Source organism: Zeus faber (assembly GCF_960531495.2).
Source record: "Zeus faber genome assembly, chromosome: 2".
In the NCBI taxonomy this organism is placed as follows: domain Eukaryota; kingdom Metazoa; phylum Chordata; class Actinopteri; order Zeiformes; family Zeidae; genus Zeus; species Zeus faber.
Window position 1 is genome coordinate 30,899,498 of NC_137189.1, and position 14,955 is coordinate 30,914,452.

Genomic DNA, 14,955 nt, shown 5'->3' on the forward strand with positions numbered 1-14,955 from the left:
GTGTGTGTGTGTGTGTGTGTGTGTGTGTGTGTGTGTGTGTGTGTGTGTGTGTGTGTGTGTGTGTGTGTTATTAAAGTGATGCATGTCTCCACCTCCTTTCTTTATCCCTCTGTCTCCGTCGCCTCTCGGGCCCCGCACTGTAAATCCAGTCTTTAAAACCAGACCTGACCCTGCTGAGTGTGACGACATTCCTCCCCTCCATTTACTGTTCACACTTTTCAACATGCTCTTTATTTCATCCAAACGGGACCTTCATTCTTAGTACAAGACAGTATTTAGGACTTTTTGGCAAACTATCAAAACACTTTTCATCCATCCATTCATCCATTTATCACCAGAGTTTTGCACTTTATTTATATTTTTTTTTCTTTATTCGTTTGGCAAAGATGACATTAAAAGAGATTAAAGAAATAAAATAAAAAAGCAAATTAATGAATCATTTCATAAATAAATCAAAGTAATATAAAATATGAAGCCATCAGTAAAAATAAACAAAATATTCATACAATAAAGTGACTTGAATTTAATTACCATTTTGTATTATTTATTTATCTCACTGTGACAGATCTAGGTTGGAAATTGAACCTTGAAATTGGGTTTTATTTTGTTGCTGTTTCACTTGAGAATCATTTCAAACACTGACAAAATATTTCGTGATTCGTGGTCTTTTTATGGCCTTGATGGCTTTATCGCATCATTGTGAAATGACAGCATTGTCGTAGGGGGATTTTGTCGCATACATTTGATGACACGATATAAACATTTTGAGGCGACGATGTCTTTTAGGGGATTTTGAAAGCTACCATTTTGATACTTCACATGATCCTATAGTTCAGTTTGATAAACCTCAGTAGCATTGTGTATCACAAGAATACATTCTATTATCACAATAATATGTTCCATTGCCACAATAAGTGGTGCGGTATAAGTGCAACTTCATAATTCAAACCTTTTAAAAATAAATGATAACTAACAGCGCTCCCCTTCGAACTGTCCCAGTGCCACGGTTTGAGAACCTACAGGACCTGACAGCTCGCTGCAGAGGGGTATTTATATCTCCTGGACGGAGGGAGGGATGGAGGGATGGAGGGATGGAGGGGGGTATCATAGCAGAGTTTAATAGTAGGTGAGGTGAGGAGGAGGCCAGTGTAGGTTGGCCTGAAGCCCGGTCTTGGCTTCAATCTCACCCACCCCTCCAGCTCTCCATCTCATAGCTGCCATAGCAACCACCTCCACTCCACTCAGGCTCATTCGCTGCGATCCCGGCTGCTTGAGAGCTCGTAGAGAACATGGTCGGATGGATGCGTGCGCACACACACACACACACACACACACACACACACACACACACACACACACACACACACACGCGCGCGCGCATACACACACATGCACACACACTTTTACTTGTGCACGCTTTTAATGTGACAGATTAATAAGGCAACCATTTGCACTCACTGCAATTGCTTCATAACAGAGTTCCTGCAATGAAGGTGAGTCGGCTCGTGACAGTTTGGGGATGAAACCTCCACTGCAGTATCTGCTGCTTGAAAAACAAATTGACGTTGTATGTGTTATGTATATACAAATATTTTTACATTTCTATATTCCTTATGATTTCCCATGCTTTTTGTAGTTTGTATTAAAATCATATGCACGCTCTCAGGACTGTTGCATCGATGCCTCTCTCCACCCTGCAGTGTGCATGTTTGCATGTACCATATTAATCATTCAAAACATTTCAATGGCATTAATGGTGTGGTTAAACACACGCGGTTTAATTGATGCTGTTTGTGTGAGCTAATCAAAATATGTAAGACAAAGAATTGTTTTTTTCTATTGATTGATTGATTGATTGATTGATTGATTGATTGATTGATTGATTGATTGATTGATTGATTGATTGATTTATTTATTTAAATTCTTAGGCTGGAGGTTCATACTTTTTATGTAAAGGCCCTCCAGCCAGACTAAATTCTGCCTGAAAAACCCCACAATTTTTCTGCATATGATAATATGCCATGTAGTTTGTCTGGAGAGCTAAGAATTGGCTTAAAAAGTAACTAACCTGGCAAGAAATAAAATATGTTGTAAAAAATGGTATAAAATTTTAAAAGAATAATAATTAAAACCATAAAAAGATGTTTTTACTGCAAAACCCATTTCCGTTGCAATTCCCTCCCAGACCCCGAGGGAGCTCCATAGAAGGACCAACACAGACTTCCTTCTTTCCCCGCAGGTGTTTCGGCGGACTGATCTTGGACATCAAGCGCAAGGCCCCTCACTACCTGTCGGACTTCACGGATGCGATCAGCCTGCAGTGTCTGGCGTCCTTCCTCTTCCTCTACTGCGCCTGCATGTCCCCCGTCATCACCTTTGGAGGGCTGCTGGGCGAGGCCACCGAGGGAAGCGTGGTAAGGGGCGGCCGTTAAAAATGCATGTGGTGTTTAAAAAAAACCTGAGAGACTGAATGGACCCTGAACGGAGGAGGTTGTTGGACCCGGAGCAGCTGGGCGCTCTTCCACGGAAATACCTGCCGCCGGTTGAATTAAGGGCCTGTTTTGTCCGATTTCACCGTCTCGATGAGGGTTTTTTTTTAGCTATATTCTCTTGGGGTACAGATTTTTTTTAACCTATTACCAGCTCAGGATTTACACAAAGACCAAAAATGTTAAATCTGGATGTTACTCTATCATAATGCTTTATGCTGCTTCCGAAAAGCCAAGGTTTTTGTTTTTTTTTAAGTATTTCTCACATAAATCTAACAAGAACGAGAAACATTTTGTACCTTAACTCAGCCATATAATTTCCCCAAAAAATTTCCATAGTTTGACAGAAAGAGTCACTGGTTGAAACACCAAATGGCACGACAGGGAACACCGCCTCTAATAATCGGAGGACGTTTAGTCATGCGGTGGTGTTTTTTTGTTTTTTTACATTTATTTGAAATTTGTTTTATTTATGGTCCCGTCTACATTGATGTGCGCACCACATTTGGCTCGCGGGGCCACCAGTTCAGCAGCCCTGGTACAGATATTCCTGACAAGAGTCTTGTTTTGGTGAGCGGTGAGAAGGGATAGGAAGTAAGAAAGAGCGCAGAGAATGCGTGGAAGGGAGCCGCATACCATCATGTTCCAACGGCCAGTTCCTTCTCCCGTTCCTTCCTTCCGTTGTCCCAAATAGTAGATGTAGCAGACTAGAGCAGAGCAGAGTAGTAGAATAGCGAGATGTTCCTAGCACCATGCTATTTACATATACAGTATATATACATGTGTTATAGGGCCATGTTGAAGTCACGCACTTGAGGTATAGTCTAACATCCCAACCATCCATGTGTTATCCTCCACTGTCCACCCTTAATTAACAGTGGACTCTGCACGACCGTCCATAACCTTAACTAAAGGACGGTGGCCTGGAAGCCAAACTCTGTTCCCAAAAGCACCTTCCAACGTGTCGAAAGTGAGAACAACATGTTCTGCTCGTCTCTTGTGACGCTTTCGCAACACAACACAGCTGATCCAGAACTCCACATCGGTCCCGTGTGGCCCAGGTAGTCGATCGCAAGGCCACATCTGGGAGGATGCTGATGCGTCATAAGCGCAAACCCCGGTGACCACAGGGAACGAGAACAAAGCGTGAATCCCGCGTAGATTAAAAGTATATTTTTCTCTTTTCTCCAGAGCGCTATAGAGTCCCTATTCGGGGCTTCCATGACGGGGATAGCGTACTCGCTTTTTTCCGGACAGCCGCTCACCATCCTGGGCAGCACAGGGCCTGTGCTCGTATTTGAGAAGATCCTCTTCAAGTTCTGCAAGTACGTTTGGCGGTTTCCTCTCTCCCGTGTTACTTTGTATGCACGGCAGCACTTGTTTTTTATTCACACGCGTCCCCCACCTTCCATTAGGGAGTACGACCTGTCCTACCTCTCCCTGAGGGCGTGCATCGGGCTGTGGACGGCCTTCCTCTGCCTGCTGCTGGTGGCCACCGACGCCAGCACCCTGGTCTGCTACATCACGCGCTTCACCGAGGAGGCCTTCGCCTCCCTCATCTGCATCATTTTCATCTACGAGGCCCTTGAGAAGCTGATCCACCTGGGGGTGCACTACCCCATCAACAAGAACAACAACCTCCAGATGCTCACTCAGTACTCGTAAGCACTGGGCATCCACAATCCCTGTCGCCATGTGGCTCATTGTGAATGCCGACCTCCGGCATGGTCTGTCCATCGCTTGGGGGGCTAATGGGATGAAGGTGGAGTGGCGTGGTGAAGTCTACAGTACAGTTCTTCATTTGCTCAAGGATACATTGACAGCGGGTTGGCACACACTCAAAAGGACAGGTGTGGCGTTTTTCGACGCTTAGTAAAAATGTTGGTGCCCCTCATTTATAACTGTTCATGGCAGAACCTCCCTTTACTACTGAGAAACTTACCACTCTGCTGCAGCTTCTCAGTGTGCTTAAGGATATTGCTAGGAGGAACACTTGAGACCCATTAAGAATGTAAATATAGCTATAATATCAGTAAATCCAGAGTGTAATGTTGGTTACAGCAGGTTGGAGTGACGCAACTTCCTGTTTTTAGTCTCTACATCCCCAGAAGAGTTGATTTTCAGAAGTGCAAAAGAGTGAATAGAAAGCTGAAAAACATGATCAAATTCCCAGAGAACTTATTTTTCCTGGTAAAAATATACAAAGTACAAAGACTGTCTGACTAGATTTAGAATTTCCAGTTTTGAAAAGTTTTTTTTTTATTTTTATTTTTTTTTTGTCTTAAAACGCTTGCCCCATTGGACTGCACTGAAGCACAGTGAGAAGCTGCAGCAGAGTGGTAAGTTTCTCTACGGTAAAAGCGTTCAGCAGTGCTATGATGGAAGCCAACATTTTAGTGAGGCCCCGGGTTTAACGACGACAAACCTGTTGCAGAATGTACCCTCCCGCCCTGCTTTCCTGCTTTTCCGGCTTTCTTTCCCGTTTAAAGGGCAGATGGCGGCAGCACGGACACCTCCCGCGGCTTTACAGTAATGGCTCTCTTGCTTCATGCTCAATAATCCCATGTCGACGGCAATAAGAGCAGGAATTACTGCGGCGTGTAAGCTGGTCGGCGACAAGCGAGCTCCTCGCTGCTGCGAGGCACTGCTGAGATTGTGACTTTTTCTGACCGCAGAAAAGGGGCACCCTTTGTCTGACGTGCAAACCTTTGATATTAAAGAGGATTATTTGTTTATTTTATTATATTTTATAATTTTACAGGGACAGTTCATGATTTAAAAGGAATTTCACCAGAGTAATCTTAGCTACAAGGTAATTTGTGTGGACAAGGAGTGAAAAGAGGACACACAGTCACAATACATATGATATAGAATTCAATATACTTGGTGCAATATAAATATTTTTAAAAATGTGCAAAATAGTTGATTTTTTTTTTTATAAAGTTACCCATACAAATACTGTAGCCACCATAAGAAACAGTGGATTTCAACCTGGAGGCCAGCGACACATCAGAGGACACCAAGCAAAGTTATAATTCAGGGGGAGTTGAAAGTTGAATTTTATTTTAAACAAAACAACGTTTTTCCTAATTGTGCCGTAAGACTCAGAAGTCGGGAAGTCTGGCCAAACAGAACCAAAAATGTTTTTGATTTATTTCCAATTATTTTCGTGTCGGTTTTTTTGCCACCTGAGGTTTCCAAAGTAATATTTCATGATCACGACGCTAAAGGTGTGTGTGTGTGTGTGTGTGTGTGTGTGTGTGTGTGTGTGTGTGTGTGTGTGTGTGTGTGTGTGTGTGTGTGTGTGTGTGTGTGTGTGTGTGTGTGTGTGTGTCCGTGCGCACTCCCGACAGGTGTGCGTGCGTGGAGCCGAGGGATCCCAGTAACGAGACCCTGCGCTACTGGGAGAAGAAGAACATCACGGCTTCCCAAGTAAACTGGACCATGCTGGAAGTCAATGTAAGACTTACTGTATGCCTACCATACGCTAGAATCTTGGAAAAGAATTTTGAAACGACTGAAGGAGTCTTGAAGTCTTGACACCCTCTCACATGTAAAAACAACGTGTCATAAGTCGCCGAGTTTGGCAGGGGGCGGTGTGGTGCCGAGCACCTGTCCCCCCGGTGCCTCATCCGCCCCGCGGTGCTCTTTTTATCAGGCAATTTTATTTATTTATTTATTTTTAAGCGTGAATGGTCACCGAGGTAACGGAGTGTCTGGGCAAGATATGCATATTCATGAGGAACATGTGATCGGATGGGGCGCCCGTGCTGCTCCGTTTCCTTATGGAACGGAACAAACCCCCGGACGGATTGCCCACAGCGGCAAAAATGTCTAGAACCGGAGCTGGGTGTTTTTTTTTCAGGCTTATTTTGGAAATTGCTCGGAGAAACGGATTCAACACTGACTCAAATCATTTAGACCCGACTCTTTGTTTTGAAAATCCTATTTCAGGTCTCTGTGACGTGTTGGCGGTGTGTTTAAACGTTTGGTGTCGACTTCGTCACAACTTTACCTTCAGCGACTAACCTCAATCGAGTCCCGTTTCCATAGCAATGCAATCACAACCCCAACAGAACGTTGTGGACGCCGTAAAAAAACAAAAACATTGTCTCTACGCCCAGCGGGGGGGTGGATTAGAAGGAGCATTTGGGCAGGATTTCACAGGGTTTAGCGGCAGAATGAGCCCTGGGAGTGGGGTTCTCTCGCCGTCATCCGTGGATCAGTCACGGCGTCACTCCTCCACCACCACCCCCGCCCCTCCCCGCCAGACGTTGGCAGGCTAACATTTTTTTGCGTGATGGGGGAGGTTGGCCGAGGTTCCGTACAGTCGCTGACTCAAAAACGTTACAGTCGGGACTCACTGTTGCCATGGACACAAATCAAAAGAACACAATGAATGAACTGGAGAGTTGAGTCTCCTCCTCACCTCCAATCCTGCTGTTGCTGGTGTCAATATCATCCTGTTGTCACCGTCAACAACAACAACAACAACAACAATTTAATGATAATAATATCTTATTTTAAGTGCTTATCCATAAGATTATTTACTGTTTAAAAAAAGTCATAAAAATCCCATATTTCATACTTATTTTAGCTGGCACTTCATAAGAAACAGCCATTCAATGTATTTGGGTTATTCATGTGCTCCTCTATATGCTGATTTGGTAAACTGTAGACACATTCAGATAAAAATTTTAAGCAAAAATATCCCCCCCCCGTCTCAAGTGACCAAGAGAAAACGTTGCTGTTTCCAGTGGCGTTCTGGGAGTTGTCGTGCAATCCTGCCGACATGGATGATCTGACAGATTTCCACTTGAAATTGTTGTTTTCTAAAACCTAAACCGCAAAATGCTTTGCATTGCAAATAATAATAATAATAACAACAAATAATGACACATTCTATTTGTCCTTTCCCTGTCCCTCTTTTTAGGAGTGTCAGATGTTCCATGGGCACTTTGAGGGCAGCGCCTGTGGCCCCCACGGGCCCTTCATCCCCGACGTGCTCTTCTGGTGCGTGGTCCTCTTCTTCTCCACTGTTTTCATGTCTGCCTTCCTCAAGGAGTTCAAGACCAGCCTCTACTTCCCCACCAAGGTAAGAGACCCCCGAGGGGTGAGGGGCAGCCATTTAATCAAAACCAGAACCGGAATCGGAATCAGAACCAGAATCCCTCCATCCCTCTATCCCTCTATCCCTCTATCCCTCGCCCTCGCTCTCTCTTGCTCTCCCTCAGTTCTGGTTTCCCCGTCCGTGAACTGTTTGTTTGCGGGAAATATGACGGTGCTACCCCCCGCTGGTCAGTTTATGTCACAGCATCCTGCGGCTCCATGTGAGGCCTGATCTGTCTGATCGGCTTCCATCATTTATGGCCGAGCGGGGCAAGAGAGGATGTGTAGAGCGACGCTGGCCCACCGGTACACGGGTGGCGACGCTCTCCCTGAGCGGTGACAGAACTGAACTGCAGCTTAACTCTTTGTATAGCGTGTGCGTTTAATTTGACTTGTTTTACGAGGGAGACTTGGACAAGAAAGCAGTAGACCATTTTAGGGAATTAACAACATTAAGAGTAACACATAAAAGGCAGCGCACTACTGTAGAGAACACTTTACACCAAAACGTAGAAAATATAAAAGTGTAAAATCCAGGAGGTAAAATAATTATAATCTCTTGCTGCATTCCCTATAAGCTTTTTTTTGTTTGTCGCTAGAACTTCCTTCATACCTGGCAGGATTTTGCGGCTGAAATGTAAATATCTTCTGCAGAATCGTGTGTCTTCTCTTTCTTCCCAAGGTGCGGGCCATCATTAGTGACTTTGCCGTGTTCATCACCATCCTCACCATGGTGCTGGTGGACTACGCACTGGGCATCCCATCGCCCAAACTACAGGTCCCCAGCAAATTCAAGGTACGGGACCCGAGCTTTTTTTTTTTTATAATCTTGTCTGTCATATGTATTATTTATTTTCTAAAGTTATCATAGTGCTTAAAACTTTATAAAGAAACTGTTTAAGAAGAAAATGTATTATCATTCCCCCATAATACACTTTGTATTGTTGATACAAGCGTTGATTAATTTTGTTTATTGTTTTCATTCATTTGTAGGTTCATTTTTAATAGTACGATAATATATTATTATATTTAAATTATATTTAAATATTTACGTCACTTTTCATGTGGCTAATGCCTCATTGAATGCAAAAAAAAAATGGGATTATATGGAACCGTTGCAGTTGAATATTTAAATGTTGAAATGTTTATGGTCTCTCTTTCTCTCTCTCTCCCTCTCTTTCTCTCCCTCTCCCTCTCTCTCTCTCCCTCCCTTCCTCCAGCCTACCAGGGATGACCGTGGCTGGCTGATCAACCCAGTGGGTCCGAACCCCTGGTGGACAACCATCATCACGCTGATCCCCGCTTTGCTCTGCACCATCCTCATCTTCATGGACCAGCAGATCACCGCCGTCATCATCAACAGGAAGGAGCACAAACTGAAGGTGAGTGGGGGGGGGCGGTGTTTATTATATCTATAAAAAAGGAAAACCGATTGAAAACAGAATTGCAGAACGCTTAAACCGCACATTATTTACCTTACTGATGATTTATGTTAAGGACATATCAATTAAAACTAGGTTTTTTAGAGCTAAAAGGAGCTCAGGTTATAAGGTTTGCATCGAAGTAGCGGAGCCCAAAAATGGAAATGGCACGTAAATAATAACGGTCAATGTGCAGTTTTAACTGTTCTAAACTGATAAAGTACATAGTTACCATGAAGCTCCGCCCAATTGGATCCTTATACAGAGGATCATAATATTTTCACTCATAAGCACATAGTGTATTTAGTTATATATGGATACTGTGTGACATTTACGTTTATTATGTAAACTATTATGAATTTGTATTGTGCAGCTGTAATTAAGTGTACTGGCAGCACTGCACACTTACTAATGTTGCACAGTACATTATTATTATTGCGAAGTGCTACCGCACTCCTTGCACAGTATTTGATCCACATACACTTCAATATACACCAAAACGACCACTGGAGCCCAACAGGCGTGCTCTAACTTTGTGGAAGGTTTTGCCTTTTGTGGATGACAAAGTATTCCCCTTTTCATACTCGAATCTTGCCCAAGATCTTTGAGGAAAAATAATAGAGTGCGACAAAGACAAAGAAATTCACCCGTCCTGGAAACATGTAAACATATTAGGGGAATCCTCCACGTGTACAGTCACAGGGCCAGCAGACTGCACAATTTTGCAAGGATTTTTTTTTTTTCGTAATTACTGTTATTTTTAGTGGTATTTCTTATTTCCTCATTCCCTTCCCTCTTTTACCTTGCTGCGTGCAGAAAGGCTGCGGCTACCACCTGGACCTGTTTGTGGTGGGGGTGATGCTGGGCGTGTGCTCCGTCATGGGCCTGCCGTGGTTCGTGGCGGCCACTGTGCTCTCCATCTCGCACGTCAACAGCCTGAAGCTGGAGTCCGAGTGCTCGGCGCCCGGTGAGCAGCCCAAGTTCCTGGGCATCCGTGAGCAGCGCTTCACCGGCCTCATGATCTTCACCCTGATGGGCTGCTCCGTCTTCATGACCTCGGTGCTCAAGGTACGGGGGTTAAAGGTCACAATACACTGTACATACTGTGAGGGTATGTTCCATATTGCAAATTGGGGATATTCAAAACCAATTTTTTTAAAATTTAGCAATATACAAAAAATCTAAAAAAGATATAGTAAACAAAAAAAATAAACCAAAGAAAATTAACAAGCACAATAATCCTTCAATAAACAATAAATATAACCTTAAAATAAACAATCACAAGAACAATTTTAAATAATCCTAAAGATTTATAATAAACCATGCTATCAATTCACATTCAAAATACTAAATTTAAATTTCAGTTCAACACTTGAGACCCAAATATTAGCCAAAGCACAGAGTGTCTTTCATTTAAATTGAGCAGCACCTCTTAAAAGAAGCACTTTTTTTGCAACTAGATATTGTGCCAAGCTTTTTTACTTACTAACTAACTAACAAATTACTAGCTAATCACTAACTTTTACGACCTTTTTGTTTCTCCTTAGTTCATCCCCATGCCAGTTCTGTACGGAGTGTTCCTGTACATGGGAGCGTCCTCTCTCCGAGGCATCCAGGTGAGATCTAAATCAGATATTTATCCATCTGTTGATTTATCATTGATATGACAAGCGATTCCGCAAAATCAAACCCTTACTTTTCATGTTTATTCCCATCAGTTCTTTGACCGTCTGAGGCTCTTCGGGATGCCGGCCAAGCACCAGCCGGACTTCATCTACCTGCGGCACGTTCCGCTCCGGAAGGTCCACCTGTTCACCATCATCCAGCTTAGCTGCCTGGCGCTGCTCTGGATCATCAAGACCTCCAAGGCCGCCATAGTCTTCCCCATGATGGTAACTGTGTGCGTGTGTGTGTGTGTGTGTGTGTCAGAATCTGAGTCCAAGTCAGTGTTTGAGTTGGGAGTCCATGTCCAAGTCACCAAAGTTGAGTCCGAAGTTGGGTTGAGTCCAAGTCGAGTGTTCAGTGTTGGAGTCATTGAGATTGAGTCTGCGTCCAGATCCCGAGTCCCGAGTTCAAGTCACTAAAGTCCAAGTTGTGGTCCAGTCAAAGAGATAATACACAAATAAAAAAGTGAGATTGCGTGTGTATATGACACATCCAACATCCAAAAGCTGTTGTTGCCCCCTCGCTCTGCTCCAGGTGTTGGCTCTGGTCTTCATCCGGAAGCTGCTGGACTTTATCTTCACCAAGCGGGAGCTGAGCTGGCTGGACGACCTGATGCCTGAATGGAAGAAGAAGAAGCTGGAGGACGCAGGCCACGAGGTATTCTAATCCACCTCCCCAAAGCTATTCATTTCAAGATTCAAGAGGTTTATTCGTCACATACATATACATACTTTCATACATATATGCAGTGAAATGTCAGTGCAACGCACCCGGTGATTACAAACAGTATGTCCTAGACTTTAGTGTGCGTGTTATCATAATAACGTCAATGATGATCAATTCCGACCCAACTCTGTGCATACTGTGTGAATATAATACCTCTTCAACCAGTAGGGGGAGCCGTTTCCTTCATAAAGACAATTATGACTGATTGTGAAGTAGTTGAAAGAAACCATTTGAGTTCCCTTTGGCCACTTACATTTACTTTCACATGCTACTGAAATGTACTTCAGCGTGTTATTTGAAAGTAAACTTAGTTTATTTAGCATACTATCATGTATTCACAATGTTTTTTTTATTATTTATTTGCCCACTTAATTGTATTTTCCCTGCTTTTTTTTTTTAAATTATTATTATTATTATTTTTATTATTATTAGTTTTTTTATTAATTCCCCATCCCTCTCTTCAGGAGGACCACAGCATCATCGCGGAGGAGGAAGGCATTGTGCAAGTGCCGCTCGAGGGACACTACAAGTGAGTTGTTTGAATCGAAGTGTTTTCGACCATTGTGGCGTGGTACACAAATGGCTGCACTAATTAATCTAATTGATCAGTTCCAGCAGAACAGCAGCGCGGAAAAAGTTTCACACTGAAAGTGAGAACTATGAGTAGTGGTGGAAGGTTTGACTCTTTTTTGAGATGTGGTTCTTGACGTGTAATTGGAGTGATTGGATTTTCTGACTCTGGGTTAATTTGGTCCAGTTGGTGTAATAGATGGTGAGCGCGGGAGGACCTTCCTGAACTATGAACGAGAGGAGGAAGAGTCGGTTCAACTATAGAGTTGTGAATGGAATTGTGATAAGAATCATTTCGTTTTGTCAAAATTATTTATTTTGGTGGAATGCAAAGAGTTAATTAGTCAGATTCGATACGAATTATGCCAAATGCCTTGACCCTTTTTCAGCTCTGACTTTTAATTTAGTCCTCAGTAATGCTTTTCAGGTTGTGAGTCGATTTGCACAGTCATTCAGACTCCAGTCATTGAAATATTTGTTCATTCCAATCGACTCTATCTCAAGTCTTGCATCACTAACTATTAGTAGGCCATAATAAAAAGCAAAGTTTGACTGGTTTGTGTATTTACAAGTTCGTTTTTAGTAGTAAGCAAGATAGTGGTGTCGTGCTGTGTGGTTATTTCATTGTAAAAAGGGCTGGGAAAAAAAGGCCGGGAAGCACTGGATTCAATGGAAATTATTTTGCAGATTTTTCGTTTCCGGCGGAAGTAAAAACTCTGTCAACCCTGATATTTGCATTTAAGGCCATAATAATGCGCTAAAACACTCAACAAAAAATGGAATTGTCCCTCAACCCCTTACCCTGACTCGTTATCAGCCTTTAAGGTAGCAGTTTAAAAGTTTCAAAGAAGCAAAAAATATCTTATTTTGCTTCTACCGAAGCAAATCCTAAAGCCTGTGTATGTACAAAACTGTACATATTCCTATCTCCTGATGACCTACTGTCCCATACTGTGTATTAATGATATTAATGCATGGATGTCACAGAACTTTTTACAAGTGAACAAAGATAAAACAGAAATACTCTTAATAATCTTTGGTGCAACGGCTCAGAGACAGAAAATTGCAGCTCATCTCAAAAATGAAGCCAGAAATTATGGTTGTAATCATAGACGGCGATCTAAATTTTAAGAGTCATATCAATCACATCACAAAATCATCTGAAAAACATTTCAAAATAAAGAGGCTTCCTGTCAAAAGCAGACTGTCTGCTTATTCCATCCATTCATAACGAGTAGATTGGACTACTGTAATGGCCGAAATCAGCTGTGCAGCAGCTACAGTGAGTCCAAAATGCGGCTGCACGTGCACAAAAAAGTTTGAACACATCACACCTGTTCTTAGATCTCTACATTGGCTCCCTGTTAAAATAAGATTCGATTTTAAGATTCTGCTGCTTGTATATAAAGCTGTAAATGGCCTTGCACCTCAGTATATTGAATAAATGCTAATTATACACGAACCAGCAAGAACTCTCAGGTCCACAGGCAGTGGTCTTTTAACCATCCCTCGTTTGAACTCTAAAGCAGGGGAGGCTGCCTTCTGTATCCATGCCCCAAGTAGATGGAATACTCTGCCTGAGGACCTGAGAGAGGCCCCCACTCTCAAGACTTTTAAAAGCAGCTTAAAATATTTGCTGTTCACTAGACTCTATCAAAGAGTTGTGTGTGTGTGTGTGTGTGTGTGCGTGCGTGTGTGTGTGTGTGTTCTGTATGCTGTGAGATCTCTTTTATCTGCACTGACTGTTCTTATGATTGCGTGGACATTTTATATATTTTCGTTGATTGCATTTCTCTGAAAAGCGCATTGTGTTGCCCTGGTATGAAATGAGCTTTACAAATAAAGTGTGACTCGACTTGACTTTGTCCTTATCTTATCTTTGACCCTCCCGTCTTATCTTGAATAAACTTTACTTAGACGTACTCTGTCACACATCTATCACAGCGGCTCACACCAATGAGGAAAAGGGCTTAATATTTCTATCTATAACCTTTTCTATCATTACATTGTGACCTACTCTTTTCTTCATGTAGACCCAGTAAGTAGTCATCGTTACTTTGCCGGTTACTTTGGACTTAAATACTGGTTCACTGGTATCTTAAAATAGGGTTTTCCTACTTCGGATATTCTTCAATTAGAACACTTCTGTAATAGTCAAATTATTATCATAATACATCAAATTAACTCGAAATTGTTAACCTCCATCTTTTTTTTTTTTTTTTTTTTTTGGGCAGGAGTGACCCTGCCACAGTGAACATCACTGATGAGATGTCCAAAGGCTCCTTCGGGAACGTGTGGAAGAGCGTGAACCCTGAAAACCCCAAGAAGGAGCCCAGCGCTAAAAGGTTTGCTTCTTTTCACTCAAAAACTCCCAAGGTCATCACATACTGTACTGAAATGTAAAACTTAAATTGAAACCACTTAAGCTGTACTCAAGTGTGTTCAAAGTTGTAGTTGAGATGTGCTCAAATATATAAAAATATGTTTTTCATGTATTTTTGGTTACTTTCATTTGGATAAGAACACACTTTACAAGTTTAACAGGTTTACTGAAGTACAACTTAAGTGACGTTAATGTTTCAATATACTTAAGAAAAGGTGTACTTATACCCCTTTCCCACTGCGCCAAAAACCCGGGAACACCTGCTAAAATTCTGGATGTGTCATCAGTGGGAAAGGAAAAACCCGGGTTTCAGTCGCGGGTGTCGGTCAAATGACTCTGCAATAAACAAGTTTTTTTTCGGCTCCACCTCCGATTGTGATGTAAACAGGACACCCAGGCCCAGGCGCTAACTTTGGCCTCTTTTCCGGCGCGATGCCACGCGCATGGAAGTTCCGGACACTGCCGCATAAATTGACAGGAATATCATTTCAATGTCATTCCATCATTTCATATCCCAATTACAATCCAAAATCGAAAGTTATTGACATTTTCCCGCATGGAGGACCGTGAAATGTTGTGAGTGCGGGGATCG

General features: G+C 42.6%; 1 protein-coding gene across 1 annotated transcript in view; it reads left to right on the top strand.

Moving 5' to 3' along the window:
* LOC307248222 (sodium-driven chloride bicarbonate exchanger-like) overlaps positions 1-14,955 on the top strand; it is a gene marked incomplete at both ends in the record, with an annotated part of 56,232 nt that overhangs the window by 37,639 nt on the left and 3,638 nt on the right. The window contains 13 exons of the mRNA XM_080024545.1: positions 2,240-2,414; positions 3,681-3,814; positions 3,905-4,150; positions 5,843-5,948; positions 7,423-7,584; positions 8,281-8,394; positions 8,819-8,980; positions 9,836-10,087; positions 10,567-10,635; positions 10,738-10,911; positions 11,219-11,341; positions 11,875-11,939; positions 14,215-14,325. Of these exons, the coding sequence (XP_079880671.1) occupies positions 2,240-2,414; positions 3,681-3,814; positions 3,905-4,150; positions 5,843-5,948; positions 7,423-7,584; positions 8,281-8,394; positions 8,819-8,980; positions 9,836-10,087; positions 10,567-10,635; positions 10,738-10,911; positions 11,219-11,341; positions 11,875-11,939; positions 14,215-14,325 (1,893 nt within the window). The remainder of the gene's footprint in view (positions 1-2,239; positions 2,415-3,680; positions 3,815-3,904; positions 4,151-5,842; positions 5,949-7,422; positions 7,585-8,280; positions 8,395-8,818; positions 8,981-9,835; positions 10,088-10,566; positions 10,636-10,737; positions 10,912-11,218; positions 11,342-11,874; positions 11,940-14,214; positions 14,326-14,955) is intronic.